The sequence below is a fragment of the Pleurodeles waltl genome, chromosome 2_1 (genome assembly GCF_031143425.1).
Source record: "Pleurodeles waltl isolate 20211129_DDA chromosome 2_1, aPleWal1.hap1.20221129, whole genome shotgun sequence".
Lineage (NCBI taxonomy): Eukaryota > Metazoa > Chordata > Amphibia > Caudata > Salamandridae > Pleurodeles > Pleurodeles waltl.
This window is the reverse complement of record NC_090438.1, coordinates 278,146,200-278,162,536: the sequence shown is the minus strand read 5'-3', so window position 1 is coordinate 278,162,536 and position 16,337 is coordinate 278,146,200. Positions and strand designations below refer to the sequence as shown.

The 16,337-nt window shown below is 41.4% G+C and overlaps 1 protein-coding gene across 3 annotated transcripts in view; it reads left to right on the top strand.

The window, feature by feature from the left end:
- Positions 1-16,337, top strand: part of MCF2 (MCF.2 cell line derived transforming sequence) — a 795,890-nt gene that overhangs the window by 605,950 nt on the left and 173,603 nt on the right. For all 3 annotated transcript variants that reach the window (XM_069212449.1, XM_069212451.1, XM_069212450.1), the window contains 2 exons: positions 13,914-14,029; positions 14,268-14,337. In XM_069212449.1, coding sequence (XP_069068550.1) covers positions 13,914-14,029; positions 14,268-14,337 — 186 coding nt within the window. The remainder of the gene's footprint in view (positions 1-13,913; positions 14,030-14,267; positions 14,338-16,337) is intronic.

Here is a 16,337-nt window from a genome sequence, read left to right as displayed (position 1 = left end):
AATAGAGGTAGGTAACTGATGATGTAATCAGTAGTGGGAGGATCAGGTGTGCCTTTAGAGCCTCTGGAAAGATGCTGTGAATGAGGGTGGCATTTACAGTGGTGAGTAGGGGGTGAGAGAGCTACTCTAGAGAGGACTTTGATTAAGGATGAGGGGAAGACATCATCTTCATAGGAGGTGACTTTGAGAGGGTTGAGTATATCAGCAAGATCTGCGAAAGATAGGAATTTAAAGGTTAGCCATTACGGATCACCATGAGAAGGAGGTGGTGTTAATCGAAAAGCAGGCTTTGTGTTGTTGATGTGGTATCAATTCATCTGTAGTTTTTCAGTAAAAGAGGTTGATGACACTGCATTTGTCATTTGAATATGACATTGGATGGGCAGGCAGGGTTTGGTGCAGTGTTTGACTGTCTTGAAGACTGATCTGCTTCATTGAGAGTGCTGGAATAGTACTTTGCTTTGACTGATGTGATGAGATTAGGGTGTTGTGTTTTTTCTTCCATTTTCTTTCCTGTCTGCTAACACAACATTTGTTGTTGGTGAGATCTTTGGAAGACGAGGGTGTTGAAGGTTTCAGCTTGGCTTAAGAATGACGTCGTTTTTGTTCTGCATCCCTCATTTTTCCCTGTCTGATTTGCTAGTTTCAGAACTCGGTGTGCTTTACCACTGGTAAGGGGTAGTAGAGTGTTATTGCTTCCTCCCAAAACATGAGCTGCCCCTGTTTGGCCTTTTTGAAGTCAATTGCCTAAAATGCACATGCAGTACGAGACAACAGAGTTCAATTAGGTGTCAATTTAAAGAACAATCTTATAATTCAACAACATACCTAAACAGTGTATTGTAGTGCATAGCTTACTTTTAAGGGAAGGCTATGCCCCAAAATTTGTTGTGCACAAAAATTATGTTTTATCTAGATATGTCTATGCTACATACACAAATGAGTAAAATATATACAATAAGTGCTTGTTGTATCGATTCAATCAAACCGAATGGCGAAAAGAACACTTTCTGTTTAAAGCACTGTATGATGTTGCCAAAGGTCAAAGTTCATAAACGTTTGGAAATGTTTTCTATATGAAATCAGTAAATGATTGTCTTTTTCTGCTGAACAGCTGTTGATGGCATTTAGACCCTCTTCAAGTTATTGGGTCATCATCAGAACAAAACCAAGAATGACTGAGCACAACGTGTATAAGACACTGCATGAAATAAAACAAGACACATAAAAACCTATAGTTTCACTCAATTAAGGTACTTATGTTTTCAATTCTAACAGAACCTGTAAAAGAAATAAGACACAACATCAAATTTGTCATATAATCGTGTATTAAGGTGAAGATGTTCTTGATAGTGTGCATGCAGTGTCACAAGTGAAAGGCACTTACGATTTAATCGTTTGAATGAAGAATCCTGCAATAGATCAATAGTGTTAATTAGTCTTAGAGCACAACCTAAATATGATACAGGAAAGTTCAAGGAAATTAGGTTGTTAAAATTAGGGGGTTAACTCACATGTCAACCTCTGTGACAAAGAATATTGAGGCGCAAAATACAATTGTGTAGACCAACTCCGGGACCCAGATGAAAAATTGTTTAATCACCCCTGTTAAGAAAACAGTGGTGACAAGCCCACTTAGGATAAATAGGGCATCGTAAATTAATTATCAGCGCTGTACAGCATAAGCAGGGAAGTGTAGTGTTCCTATGAAGGAGGCAACTGGATCATAGGTTCCCAGGATGGATAAATAATTACTGAAAGTCGGTTCCCGGATATATGGTGCCTCGCTGCCCAAGGAAGCAGTCTTCAGTAGGTATGGGAGCTGGGGTCCCCCCATGAAGGACTGTGCAGGACTTCCTTGTGATCGAATAATTCAGGATATCTGCAAGGTACCAGTGAAAGGAGCAGGGTAGGGGAAGATCTGAAGACTTATGACTCCTGCTGGAAGAAGAAACCTCACTCAAGGACTCAGGTTCTTCCTCACTTGCACCCAGGGACTATAAATTGTCTTGAAAGGTCAAATGATTGGCCCTCAATTTGCCTGTTTCAGGGGCTGGATCCTGGAGGGGACGTGGTTGGAGAGAGAGCTAAAGCCTAGAAAACAGCCCTAAAGAGCTAGGGGCTGCAGGAAAGAACAGAAGGAGCTTTTCCTGCTGCAGGAGGGAATGGGACTTAGGAATTTTCTTCCATTTATGGAGGAATGGAACATGGTGCTGGGCTTGCTCAAGAAGATTGCAACCCAGGTAGGCAAGAAAACTACATTTGTCCCACTCTTAGCATTTTTCCACAATGAAAAGAAGTTCAGCAGGATCTCGATTAAAAATTATCCGTCCTTGTGGAGCCCTGCCCTGCTGCAGCTTTCAGCCTGCCCCACTGAAGGATTTTGACTTTTAAAAAAATGCAACTAACAGCCGCATTCCTACCAGTGGCGGCCGCCGCATATGTCAAGGGGGTGGGAAGCACGGGGGAAACAGCATTTAAAAAAGAAACTTTCTGTTTCCCTTGTGCTCCCTGTCTCCTGCCACCTCGCTCCTTTTGTGGTGTCCCAGCATTTGCTGTGACACCTGCACAGGCTCCCCAGCAATCCTGTTGTTGCTTACATGTTAAACATAGCATGGTCTGAGCGGCTCGGAGTGCCACTCAGACACAAGCCTGGGGTCTCTGCTGTTTCTCCTGGAGAAACCTAAGTGCACATGTGTGTTTGGCTAGCCTCAGACTGCCAGCCAAATACACATGTACACTTAGTGAGCTCTCCTTCCTCCCTCCCCCACCGCCAGTGGCCAAGCCCTGCCCCTCCCTGTACACTCTGCTGGCTGAGTCAGCAGATGAAAAATGATGAAAAATAAAATGATAGCAAGCTATAATGTTATTTTTATTCTGCTGGCTCAGCTAGTGGGGTGACGTTCCTTCGCCACTGCGAGGAGCTGCCCCTGATTTATACTTGCTGTTACAAAGTTCTGATTTATGGTTCATTTTCTGCTTATGCGAAAATAAGGGTTCTAATGAGTGGACAATGTTTATTTGTCATATTTAAAGAAAAATACACCTTTACCAAATATTTAGTTATTCAGACAGTTTATTCATCCATATCTACATGCACTGGTAAGGGGCTATTTTCTGTGATCAGCGCTGTTTCCATGAAGCACTTCCAGGCTTCAGTGTTTCTCTTTTTATTTTGGCAAGTTTACATAGGGCCTAGATCAAGTTGTGTGGCAGAGCTCTGAGTGGATCCCAGAGACACAGTAAGGGGCTTTGGAAGAGTGCCTCCGGGAGCAGAAACTGCAGAACATGCTTTTGTGAGATGATGAATAAAAGTGGTTTGGTAAAGCTAGTGCCTTAAATTGGAGGAAAAGGAAGACAACTGATCCCAATGAGTTGCTTTGGCAAACCAGCATGGTTCTCTGCACTAATAGAAGGAAGAGCTGTAGGTCAAGATTGCAAGAGAACTCTGGTAGTGATCCATTGCGGTGCAATGAGAGAGCCTCCTCATCAGTCCTCCAGTTCCCATCAGATTTCTCTCACAGGGTCGAACCCCTTAGTCAGCATATTGTATTCTAGATCAGGCCTTGCAGTCTTACTGCCAGTGTCCTTATCCCACTCCCTCATCGCTGGTCCACACACTCCCTAAATTGCACCAGCGCAGGTGCCCGGGACAGCCTGCTATATGAAAGAGCATGCCAGGCTGAAATGGCAAACACCTAAGATGCCACGTTAGCATAGGTGGTGTCATGTCACCCAAAGAGCCCCACTCCTCAGTCTGAGCCCCTACTCCACCAACCAACTCCTCATTGAAGTACTGCCCCCTGCAGCTTCGTCCTGCCACTCACCACCTGGCACCCATGCAAATTGGATTAAACTGTGATTTTTTTTTTTCTGCAGTCTTGCCTCTTTTCATAGGTGGATTAGCAAGGATCCTCTGCCTCATACCAGGACAGATTAAGCAAATGCCTTTGCTGTGATGGAAAAAACAGTGGCAGTGAATAGGGTCTAAAACTCTCTTTTTAATTTCTGGGTCAGGCCTGGGACAGATTTGGGATAGATAGTATTGGAGCCCATAGTCCTCTGTTTTACCCCAATCTATGAACATCAGTCATATTTCTTGTTTTTGGTAGTTCATACCTTAGTGCTTAGCTTAGCATAGCATGCATGGAGGGAACATGGTGTAAAGAACCCACTTTTCTCCACACATTCTCAATAGAATGACTGTATTTTATTGGCTTTCTTCAACACATTTTGGGTGATGGTGTAGAAGTGGCATACATCAGAGCAAAAAATGAGAACCCAACCACACTTTTTACTTCTATTTTCCCAAGCAATTCCATTTTTTCAGTAATATAAATTAGGGTGTCACTGCAAAAGTAAAACCTTGATCTAGGGTGAAGGGGTAAATCTATCCAACCAATGAAGCACTCTCTGTGGCCATGAAATCCCACTTTGTTCCTCTAGGTGCTTTGGTGCTAAAGCCAAATGTTCCAGCGGGAGCTGGTCATTGATGTATCTGACTACAGGGGACCCTTCCTCATAACAACCTTTCACCTGGCCACATTGGAAGAGTTTCACTTCCATATCAGAGACTAATTCAAAAGGTAAACACTTTAACCATGATGAGCTGCTTGTTGTATCCTACCTCCCCTCCATGGCAGTTAGCCTGAAATCTCCCCTTCTGGTCAACTTTGAACTGTTGTTTTTTTTTAATGATGCTTTACGTTTTCTAGGGGATTGTAGCCCTAAAGCTTTAAAACTTTGTATCTCAAGTTCACTGTATTATATTCCTTGACATCAGTATCTTTTAGCTTATTACATTTCCTCTATATATCTAAATTGATTTAGGATTTCTATTGTGTTGTCTACTTGATTGTAAATGTATTGGTACTGCTTGACATAAACAAATATTTCTCAGGGATTGGCCTACTGCTTGTGACATAGCTAACTGGGGTTAAACAGAGATTACCTTAGAATTGTGTTCTGAACTAAACAGATTGTGTTTGTTAAGTAGGTAGTGGTCACACATGGCAAATTAATTACCCAATTTCTGAATGCTTACTTTTGCATGTTTTAGTTTAGGTATTCATAGCCTTCAGGAAAAGTTTTGCAGTCATTTCATTTAGATGGGTTGTTGATGTTGAATGCAGCGTTGGCAGGGAGAGAGATGAGTTCCAACTTTAGATTATCAATGTCAGTTTAGAAGCTTTTGAAGACTGTGAAAGTTTGATACTCGTTGTTGGGCTGCTCGTGGTGTGTTCACCAGATGGTGAGCAAGGAAATGGGGATGGCAAAAAGATCAATCAATTCCAGGGGTATTTGAGGTTTGCACTGAATGACTGATGATGTCTAGAAGATGAGGTTGAAGAAGTGGCCTTTGTGTGTTGATTGGTTGACATGCTGTGCCACAAGAGTCTGTAAAAGAGGTTCAGAACAGTGCCCTTCATTTTAATCTGGCTTGCATTGTCTGGGTGGTTGAAGTCACCCAGGAGGGAGTTGTAGGCATGTCGGATGGATGAAGTAGTGAAAAGGTCAGAAATGTTGTCAATGAAGTCATTGTTCTGTCTCTGAGATCTGTATAAGAGGTGGAAGGTGGCAGACCAAGGGGTGGATAATTGAAAGTGGCTTGTGAAGTGCTCTATGTAGCAGAGTGTAATTTAATTGCCTAAGGTGCAGGTTCAGCAGCACTTATGGATGCCATTGAGGCCTCCTATTTCTTATCTTTGTAATCTACATATTGGAAGCTGTAGCCTGTTGGAAAAACAATATTTGGGATGTGCAAGGTTGTGGGGGTGAGCCATTTGCCATTATGAAGAGTATCCGATTTGTTGTGATAGTTGATGAGGTAAGTTGTCCTAACCATGAAGTACTGCAAAGGATGCATTACTGAGCATGACATAGTATGTTTGTTTAGTACTGTGACAGTTTATGACGATTCACTGTATATTTGGAAGGCTGTATTTTGTGAGGATGCATTATAGGAGTAGTTGTAGTATAGATCTCAGTGTAATTGTAAGGAAGGGTACTATGGGGTACTGGGCCAGGCAAATGATGAGATCTTACCTTGTAGCTGCTCACTGTAGTCACAGTGGAGCAGAGGCTCTGGCCCACAGCCATTGCAGGTGCAAACAGGTGAAACCCTTGTCTGTGTCTGCCCTTATCTGAAGACGGCTCAGTGGTGCTACACCCAGAGTAGACGACTTAAGTAGGTAAGATGATTCAGGCTGGAAATGCATTGATGTCACACCCAGATCAGGTACATGCTAGGAGATGCGCTGATGACACTTATTGTAGAATTGGAGGCTGTGAAATGATATCTGAAGCCAAAACATTGAATACACTTTTATGTTTACTCTTGTGTGTAAGCCTGTGGATAGTGGCTATTTGTTTATTTTTATTTAAGGTTTGCACCTTGATAGAAGCATGCAGGTTATTATGAAGTGTATCAGACACCAACTAAACTATGTCTTATAAAACTAAGATCTTAGTCTGGGAAGAATTACAGGAGGAAGAGTACAGATGTTTAGGGATAGAAGTGAATAAGTAAGGATGGGATAGAAAAAGTACAAAAAAAAACCACATGAAACCAATTTTACAGTTGTAATGGCTAAGGATTTCAGGTTAACAGTAATACCTATCTAGCATGCAACAAAACTTCAAAGAATCTGGAGAACTTTCAGCTAATCGCCAGCATGCTGCTTTTCCTGGCCAAAGACCTCTAAACCACAGTGCCATCTCAACTCTCAGTTAAATTGAAAAACAATGCCATCATCAGCAATTTCCTTTCAGACAGCCACCTGTAGTGTGGTTTAGGAAATTGGGTTACTGTTTGAGGGGGCTGACGCCTTACTCAAGCAGCAACCACAATCTGGCCAGATGAAACACAAGCAAACGCCAAATTAATCTGTGCCTAGACCTCTGGCAGCATGGCACAAAGCAGTCAGGCTTAACATAGAAGCAATATGTAAAGTATTTATACAGCGCTTCAAACAGTACTAAAGTAAAGGCACAACCTAGGAAAAAACCCACACCAATTTAGAATAAAATGTAAAAACTTGTTTTAGAACAAAAAGACAATAATGCAATCATTAGAACTGGAGATATGCAATTTTAAAGATTCAAGTGAAATAAGGCCTAGATACATAGGACCAAGTGTGGTTATCTGGTTGCACCGGAATGATGCTGACAGCGATGGAGTGCAGGACGGATATAGGGACCAATTTTGGTCAGCTCCACAAAATTCCTTAAATCTTGGTTACAAAGGTTTGCGAGATCCCACATCAAGGATGCACCATACAGCTGGAGTTCTGAAGAAGCTGCAGGGTTGTAATGTGGAGTCCTGCATCATCAAGGATGCTATTGAAAAGACACTTTGGATTTGAAGTCCTGCGTAACAGACCAGTGGTTCCAAAGAAGCTGATGGGCTGTGGTGCGGAGTCTTGTGTCATCATTGAGGATGCCATCCACAAGGGGCTAGTGATGTGATGTGAAGGCCCGCATAGAGGATGTGTCGTGTAGCTGCAGTTCTGCGGCGACTGCGGGGTATGATGCAAAGTCTGGCATTGGGGATGCACCCGTTGCAGTGGTTTCAAAGCAAAGATGCAAATAGATGCACCAAGCTGTCTCAGTTCTGCTCCCAAGACCACAGCTGGGTTGGCAGAGCACCTTCAGGCCCACTTCCAAGAGTCCAGAATCTGGGTGGCACCACTTGGGGGGTAGGACTCACAGCAGACAGAGTCCAGGTGCTGGGTACAAGGTAGTTGCAGCCCTTTCTCTCCCTGAGGCTCCAATCAGGAGGCCATTCAACTAACCCAACTAGCCCTTGGATTCACTCTGGTGGTCCTGGTCAAGATGCATGTCCAGTTTTTCTCACTCATGTAGCAGGGTAACAGAGTAGCCTAGCAGTCCTTCCGAGTCTTCCAGAGGTCCAGAGTTATACTGAAGAGTTGGGTCTTAGTGTCCAGTATACATACCTTGTACACAATGTGAAGTAGGGGAAGTTGCTGAAGGTTCCTACTCCCAGAGGTTCTTGGAATTCCCTGCCTCCCTGCTGTGGCCCCATCTTGTCTGGGGTCACAAAAAGCTAGAGATAAACCCTTTGTGAGTGTGTTCATGCAGGGTGTTAGTGGTGTGCAACTGTGGTAGGTGACAGCTCCTCCCCATCATCAAGTCAGGGATGGCCCATCCTACCAACACATATTCTCTTTTCTCTCACTCGCTGGGAGCAATACACAAAGACCAACTGTCAGCCAACTTTACCTTTAAAGAGGGTTTTAAATTACAATTCTTTAGATACCAAACTCGATATTCCTCTTGCTCACAATCAAAAGATAGCACCTATTAAGTGTAACAAAGTAACTTGATGCTATCAAATGGGAGAGGAAGTCCTTGCAGTAATGAAAAACTAATTTAAGTTTTTCACCACCAGGGCATGTAAAACTAAACGTACATGTACAGCTTTAAAAAATATACTGCACCCTGCCCTATGGGCTGTTTAGGGCTATCCTAGGGGTGACTTATATTTATGATAAAGGAAGGTTTAGGCCTGGCAAAGGTTTATTTTGCCAAATTGAAATTAGAGTTTAAACTGCACACACACACTAAATGAACAGGCTTGAGACATTGTATTGTATTGTAATTGTATTTATATAGCGCTTACTACCCCTGACGAAGCGTCAAATCGCTTTTTGGTGAGTAGCACGCTACTCCGGAACCCAAGAGGAATTAGTGGTGGATTAGTATAGGGAAACATGAGTACAGTATTAGTATTATTATGAGTTAATTTGAGCAGAGGATATGTGAGTTTGTTAGTTGGATTGACTAGAGTAATGTAGGGATAGAGAAAGGAAGAATCCAGAAGTGTTAATTGGGAGTTAATAGTAATAGGATGAGGGTTGGGATGAGTAAAGGAGAGATGGAGGAGTGAAGAGTCTGTGAAAAAGGATAGGGAGATCATAGTAGCAGGAGGGGTTTTAGATGAGTCAAAGGTGAGATAAAAGAGTGAGAATTTAGTAGGGTTGTTTCGAAGATCATGGTAGTAAACTGAGGTTTGGGGTGAGCTACCTGTGGTAGAGGAGGGAAGAGCTTAGGCAGGGTTATTTTGGAGAAGAAAGTAGTAGAATGGGTTTGGGCTGAGCAGAGTGGGGATGGAGGATAGATTGATAGAGACATAGGGTGATGGGGAGACAGAGATTAAAGCTTACAAGAGACTACATTTATTTTATTTTGTATTTATTTAGTATTTTATATATATATTTATATACATATATATATAGATATAATTTATTTTTAAATTTTCGGTTTAATTTGAATTTCTTTTTCTTTATATATATTTTTTTAAATAATTGTTTATAATTTGAATTTGAATTTATGTATAATTTGAATTTTATTTATAGATTTTATTTTATTTATTTGATACATTTTTTCTCTGTTACAGTAGGAGTAGATTAATAAATAGATAAGTAAACACATAGTAAGGGAATATATCTGCAAAGAATATAATAATGGGTATAATAATATGAGAAGAAAAGAAGTATTGTATAAACACAGACTTTCAAGATTTTAATATCTGCAGTTAATTAATAAGTGTACTTTTCTAGTATTCATTTATCTTTCCTCAATTTCTGAATAGCAAAATGTTTATGATAATAAACCATTTGTGATATGAAAATGAAAGCAGGGATTCATAAGTACCTAATATAGCACCCTCTCTAGGAACTATGCAATGACCTAAATTAAATATGCCAATTGGGTGTTAGCCAATTTTAGCATGTTTAAACGAGCAAGCACAAGCACTTTAGCACTGGTTAGCTGTGGTAAAACTCCTAAAAGCCAATAAAAACAGGTTCAGAAAACAGGAGGGTGAGTGCAAAATGTTTGTGGATAACTGCAGAAAGAGCCAAGTCCAACATGCGTGACCCACCACTCTTGAAAAACTAGTAGAAAAGGAACTTCTATCCCTCATGAATCAAAGCCATGCCTCTGCTTTCTTCCCCACACTCCTGTTTTTTATTTGCTGGATACAAGACATTTCTAAATTGCCTCAGATAACTCTAAGCAATTCCCGCACAATGGTTCCGGTCCTCTGTCAGTTTCCACTTACCAGGTTAAAATGTACTAATTCTTTTTGGTAACTTATAAAATCACCTACCCAAGGGACTTCACTCTCTTTTTTTTTTTTTAAATCAATGCATATATCATCCCATTTGATTTCAATTTTGACAATCACAATCTCAGACTCCATGCATAAATGGATTCCATTGATGCCATTCACATAAAATAATTTTTAACAAGGATAAGAATGTCAAGCATTTGACTCTCTTATTTATAACTTTGGATTCATGCCACCTCCAAAGGTGTACTGTGTTCCTTAGGGTTTTAGAACCCACAAGGTTGCAGATTGAATGGCCTTTTCCAGGTCTGTATTCTTCCATCTCTATACCCTCACTCCAATTGTTGTCACTTCCTCGCTGAATTGCCTTGGTACATACTGTCATCTGCCCATTCATAGACCATTATATCAGAAATCCTTTTACTAAAATGTTCAGCCAAACCAAGAGAACCAAAATCCAAAACTACATTGCACACCTCATTACTGGCTTGATGTAATGGCATTACGTGCATAGTTATCTTTCAAGCATATGGTGTAAAACTCTCCATTCAGCCTGCCCCCAAATGAGCCGGCCATAGTGCAAATGAGCAGGCCAAAATCTTACAGTAATCAGATGATACTATGCTCTTAGATGAAATGGCGGGGGGCTTCAAATGTCCCTAGATGAACTAGACACCTACTGCAAAGAAAATGGAACCAAGATAAACACTACTAAAACAAGTCATTCCCTTTAGCCAATCTCTGAAGGAAATGGGTGCCTGCCATTTTGAAAGTGCAACAAGTTGTTGCTCCCATACCAAGCAACCCGATGCCCACGGATTGACCACTCAGAACAGAATCTTTGTTACTTTCAGAGGTTGCAAGCCAGGTCCCCCTGTAACTGTTAGCACACCACTGCTTCTTGAAACTCACACTTTCCCTGCTGTAAGTCATACACGGGCTCCTCCTTGTGTGCTTAATTAGTCATCTGACTTTGTTGAGTGCTTTGCACAAATCAATAATTCAGTAAGGAAAGTTAGTATTTCATGAAGCTATGAAAGATAAATGTTTTCATTCTTCCACAAGACAACAAATACCACAGTATTTGCTGCCTAGTTGCAAGAAAGTTCACTAACATTAGGTGTACATTTGAGTGATTTTAAAGTATAGGGAGTTTCTGATTGTAAGATCGCTTGAGCCTCCAAAGATGGTTTGGTAGCTAGAAAGGAAAGCTGTTTTTTTGAGGTTTAGAGCTTTCTAGGGAAGCATTTGAGCTCCAAAACTATTACAGAAGTCCATGAAAGATGGTTAGAAGCACAGTATAAGAACACTGGAGAATACTTGTGTTACTGACACTAATTGTTTACATACAACACAAAAATTCCAAATTATTTGTGAATATTAAAAAATAAACATCCCACAATGTCATGACAATAAGCTTGAAGATTTGTTTATGTAAATCGGGGATAAAATACATTTCAATGTAATTAGATCCATTCAATCAGGCACCATAATAAATTAGAATTCCACTCTAATGTATTTAATTTAGAGCAACTTCAAATCATTGACTGTTTTGTAGCATTTATAATGAAACGGCTTAGAAGTGCTTCATACTAAAAACTCTTGCCCAGCCACCGCTAAGTTAGATGCTAACAGTGGTGATATGCAGCTGCCCTGATTCCAGCCCAGCGTATGATGGCAGACAGGACTAGGAAATTGTCATAGTAAGTAGTAAGCCAGTGTTACATACCAAGCATTGCCATCAATGAAAGACATGGTTCACAACTGTTCTATAGAAAATGTTTTAGTCATCTAACGGTCCTAAGTGCATGTTGGTCCTTCTTCAAGAAAAGTTGGATCATGGTGTCTAATGTTTGAGAACAGTACAGTTGGGGAGGGTTGCAGATACCCCATAGTGACAGCATAAGTGAGGGAATTAACTATACTGCATATGTTGTTATGGAGAAAGACACGTTGTCCAGAAGATCGGCAGATGCAGGGCACCTGTCAAAGGTGTGGCATAGAGTACATTGTGCATGGCTACCCATCAGTTTTGAGTTGGTTGATATATTGATTATCCCTCTAATTTCTCTTCACAATATTGTTTATCTAGGGGTAGCTTCACAAATTGTTTCATTGCTTTCATTAACATATGTATACATATGTATCTCACAGAATTTCTCCAACGTGAACAGCATCTAGGAAAGTAAATGATTCACAGACCCAACTTCTACACTTAGGGGGTGATTCTAAGTCCGGCGGGCGGCGGAGGCCGCCCGCCAGACTTCCCCCACCAAAATACCGCTCCGCGGTCGAAAGACCGCTGAGGGTATTTTGGGATTTGCCCTGGTCTGGCGGGCGGCCGCCAAAAGGCCGCCCGCCAGCCCAGGGCAAATCAACCTTCCCACGAGGACGCCGGCTCAGAATTGAGCCGGCGTAGTGGGAAGGTGCGACGGGTGCAGTGGCACCCGTCGCGTATTTCAGTGTCTGCAAAGCAGACACTGAAATACTTTGTGGGGCCCTCTTACGGGGGCCCCTGCAGTGCCCATGCCATTGCCATTGGCATGGGCACTGCAGGGGCCCCCAGGGGCCCCGCAGCACCCCCTACCGCCCTCCTGTTCCTGGCGGGAGACCCGTAAAGGAACAGGATGGCGGTAGGGGTGTCAGAATCCCCATGGCGGCGCAGGGCAGCGGGAAACCGGCGGGAGACCGCCGGTTCCCGCATCTGACCGCGGCCGAACCGCCGCGGTCAGAATGCCCTGCGGGGCACCGCCGGTCTGTCGGCGGTGCTCCCGCCGACCTAGACCGCCGGGGTCAGAATGACCCCCTTAGACTTTTCCCCACAGTTTTCCCCACAGACCATGAATAAGAAAAACAGATTTCTTCATAAGGCCCTAAACTTTAACCTTTTATGTTTAAACATTTCTTTCATTGGGCTTTGGTGGAAATTCCAGTGGCATTGAGTTTTTCAGCTATGTTTTATGTTTGTCTAATGGAAAAGACAAGTAAATATCTCTTGAATAAATAAAAACTGTCAACTGGAACTAAAAAAAGACCATAAGCTGTCAATGCCCCCTCCAAAGATGTAATGGAACTAATTGATATTATCCTAATTACAGTTTATTACATGGCAGCAACTGGATATATTAAAGTGAAGCTGAAACTGATCAACCAGAGCTCCTGCCTAGACAATGACCCACTGGTTGTATTCTGGATATAGACAGTCTGTGTTTGTACATAAAAATAAACTGGAAATTGTTATTTCTGAAACACTGTTCCTTCATGACACCACTTTTCGGTCCACTTTGTACTTTCACATGTGGCCCGCGTATCTGCCTTCCCCCCATCATGTCATTATTTACATAGAATGCTGGTTGGTCCCCTGTCATTGGCATCCTTCAATGTACAAAAACACAGAAGGCCTGATTACGATCTTGGCAGATGGGATACTCTGTCACAAATGTGACAGATATCCTGTCCGCCGTATTACAAGTTCCATTATATCCTATGGAACTTGTAAAACTTGTAAAACGGCGGGTGGGATATCCGTCATGTTTGTGACAGAGTATTTAATCCGCCAAGGTTGTAATCAGGCCCAGAGTCTTTTAAATAAGCTTGAAGTGTTTTTAGGGCTAGTCATGTCATATTGCATGATTGCACTGGGTATTTACAATATTTTGCACACTTTCAGGTTATTACAACAAAGTAGTTAGATAGAAAGACTAGTTTGTAGACTGAGCACTTTGATTATAATAAATGCAATCATTTGTGTTAATTGTTGTGTACAAAACACACATTGATAGACTCTTTAAGGTTATTACATTTTCATGTCATTTTGCAGGGCTACAGAGCTGAAATGGAGAGTCCGGATATGATCGAGTTCATGCCTCCTGCTCTGCGAAACACAAAGAACATTCTCTTTGGAAACATGCCTGAGATATACGACTTCCATAACAAGTAGGAGAATAGTTCATTCCATCAATATGATCTTGACTTGACTCGAAACAAATATATGCATATAAATATGGCCAAATATATTATAGTATGTGCATTTTAACGTTTGCACAGACTTTTGCACATAGCTACTTATACACATGATTATTAATACATATGTGGTTGTACATATAATTATTTACATACAGTAGTTGAAGTGGTATATAACATTTGTTATGTTTTCTCTCTTGTTTCCTTTCAGAATCTTTTTACAAAATCTTGAAAGCTGCCTTGGTTCTCCGGATAGAGTAGGGTTTTGTTTCCTAGAACGGGTATGTTATTCGTTCATAAAACACTCGTTATGTATGGCTGCACATTGTACATTGTTTTGATCCCTTTTCAAAATATTCCGACAAACTGTATGTACAGAAGTGAGCATATTTATAAAAAAAAAACTTTTGTTGACTTTTAACAACCACCAGGCTGCTTCACCTTACCATCACATTCACACCTCTGATTTTTCACTGCCTCAAGCTTTATTACTCATTTCTGTTGTTTTGCTGTGGCCAGTTGCCTTTGTTTTTTAAGTGAGGAAAGTTATACCTCCTTGGTGTAGACTGTTAATACTGTGATAAGGTAACCGATTGGTTGCAGAGGATACTTTCAGAAAAAGAGGTACTTCACATACTGAAATAGACCAAATAAATCAAATGCAGGTGCACTCGGGTTCTTTGGTTTTCTGAGGCTTGGAGTGAGGCATGTGTAGTGCCAAATGTGCCTGCTTACCTGGTGGTGGTTAGCTGGCCCATAGGTGCAGATGATATAACTGAAGTTGCCAATGGAGAACATCAGAGTAGAAGCTAGTTGGTCACAGCTGGAGTCCAATATTCTTCTGGATAAAAAATTGGCAAGGGTCAGATGTGGCATTTTATGACAAATCTCTTTCTATATGGTCTTGAAGTGATGGTAATCCCTTCCCGAAATCACCCTGTCAACCATGGCAACAAAATGAGTAACACATGCATGCCTTCCTGGATGTACTGCCAAAGACAACAGAATCAAACCTCTTAATGTAAAGTGGGACCTGTAGCTGGATTTTGAGTACTGACGTTGCTGAATGGAATGTTACAAGTCTGGAGCATGCAAGTCTGTAAGTTGCAGAACTGATGCTAGCAGATCTTGAGGTTGCAGCTTTTAAACATCAACGCATGAGTTTACAAGACTGAAGCTAGCAGTGATGAATCCTGCATGTCTGGGGCTTGTTGGAAGAAACACAAGCAAATAATCAGACAGTTCAAATACGCAAGAATAAAGAGATGAGTTGTAGTAACTGAAAACCAGCTTCATGCTGCATGTCTGTCTGTGTAATAAAGGATAAGTAAATTCCTCAGTAGAAGGGACAGAACAGACCCAAATACCAGTCATGAGAGATTGGTCGAAACCAAGTAGACTGACAGTGATGATTCAATGCTATGTAGCTAATGCTTTTAATGCTTCAGTGGCCAGAAAACTAGTAATGATGCCAACCACCATTTTGAGGGCCCGTAGGTATGCCTGCAACTATATGTTTTACTGATGAGAGGCATTCAGCAGAATTGAACTAATTTACAGCACGAGTGCTCTGTGATTAACTGGACGTCCTCTGTGCACATCCAGAAATAACAGAGCTCTAGGGATATCCTATGTCAGATGAAGAACAAGTAACCTGTGGGGAAATTATGTAGCTCAAGGCTGAATGATTATTGAAACAAGTGTGAGCACTGACCTGTTAAGGGTTCTCCTTAGTGCCTGGTTGGGAACCCTTATTTTAGCATTAGGCCTGTAGCCTGTGTCTTTTACATGTAGACACATTTATATTCATTTAATATTTTTAGCACAGCCAGCTTTTAGCTTGTTGGTTTTATATTTTAATCAGCTATTTTGTTATGAGAAGACATAGTCGTTCATCAGCATATTTTATCAGCCCTTTGTACAGTAAGTTACACTTTTCTAAAGCATGTGAATACCGAAGTGTCTTGATGCTAGCGACCCCCAGGTGGACTGAGAGACAAAAGCCTACTTAGAATTGGAAACAAAGAGCCATGTCTTTAATGATTTCCTGAAAAAGACAAGATTTGTTTGAGATCTCATGGACTAGGGCAAAGAATTCCAGAGTTTACAAGCTAGAATTGAGAAGCTTCTTCCTCCCCATACGGGCTTCTTTATTTTGGGAATGGTCACCAGTTTGGTCGCAGAGGATCCTAACTTACAACATGGGGAATTCCACTTAAAGATCTTTTGAAAATAGAGAGGGCCATTGCCATGCAATGCTTTGTGCAGTATGAGGAGGGCC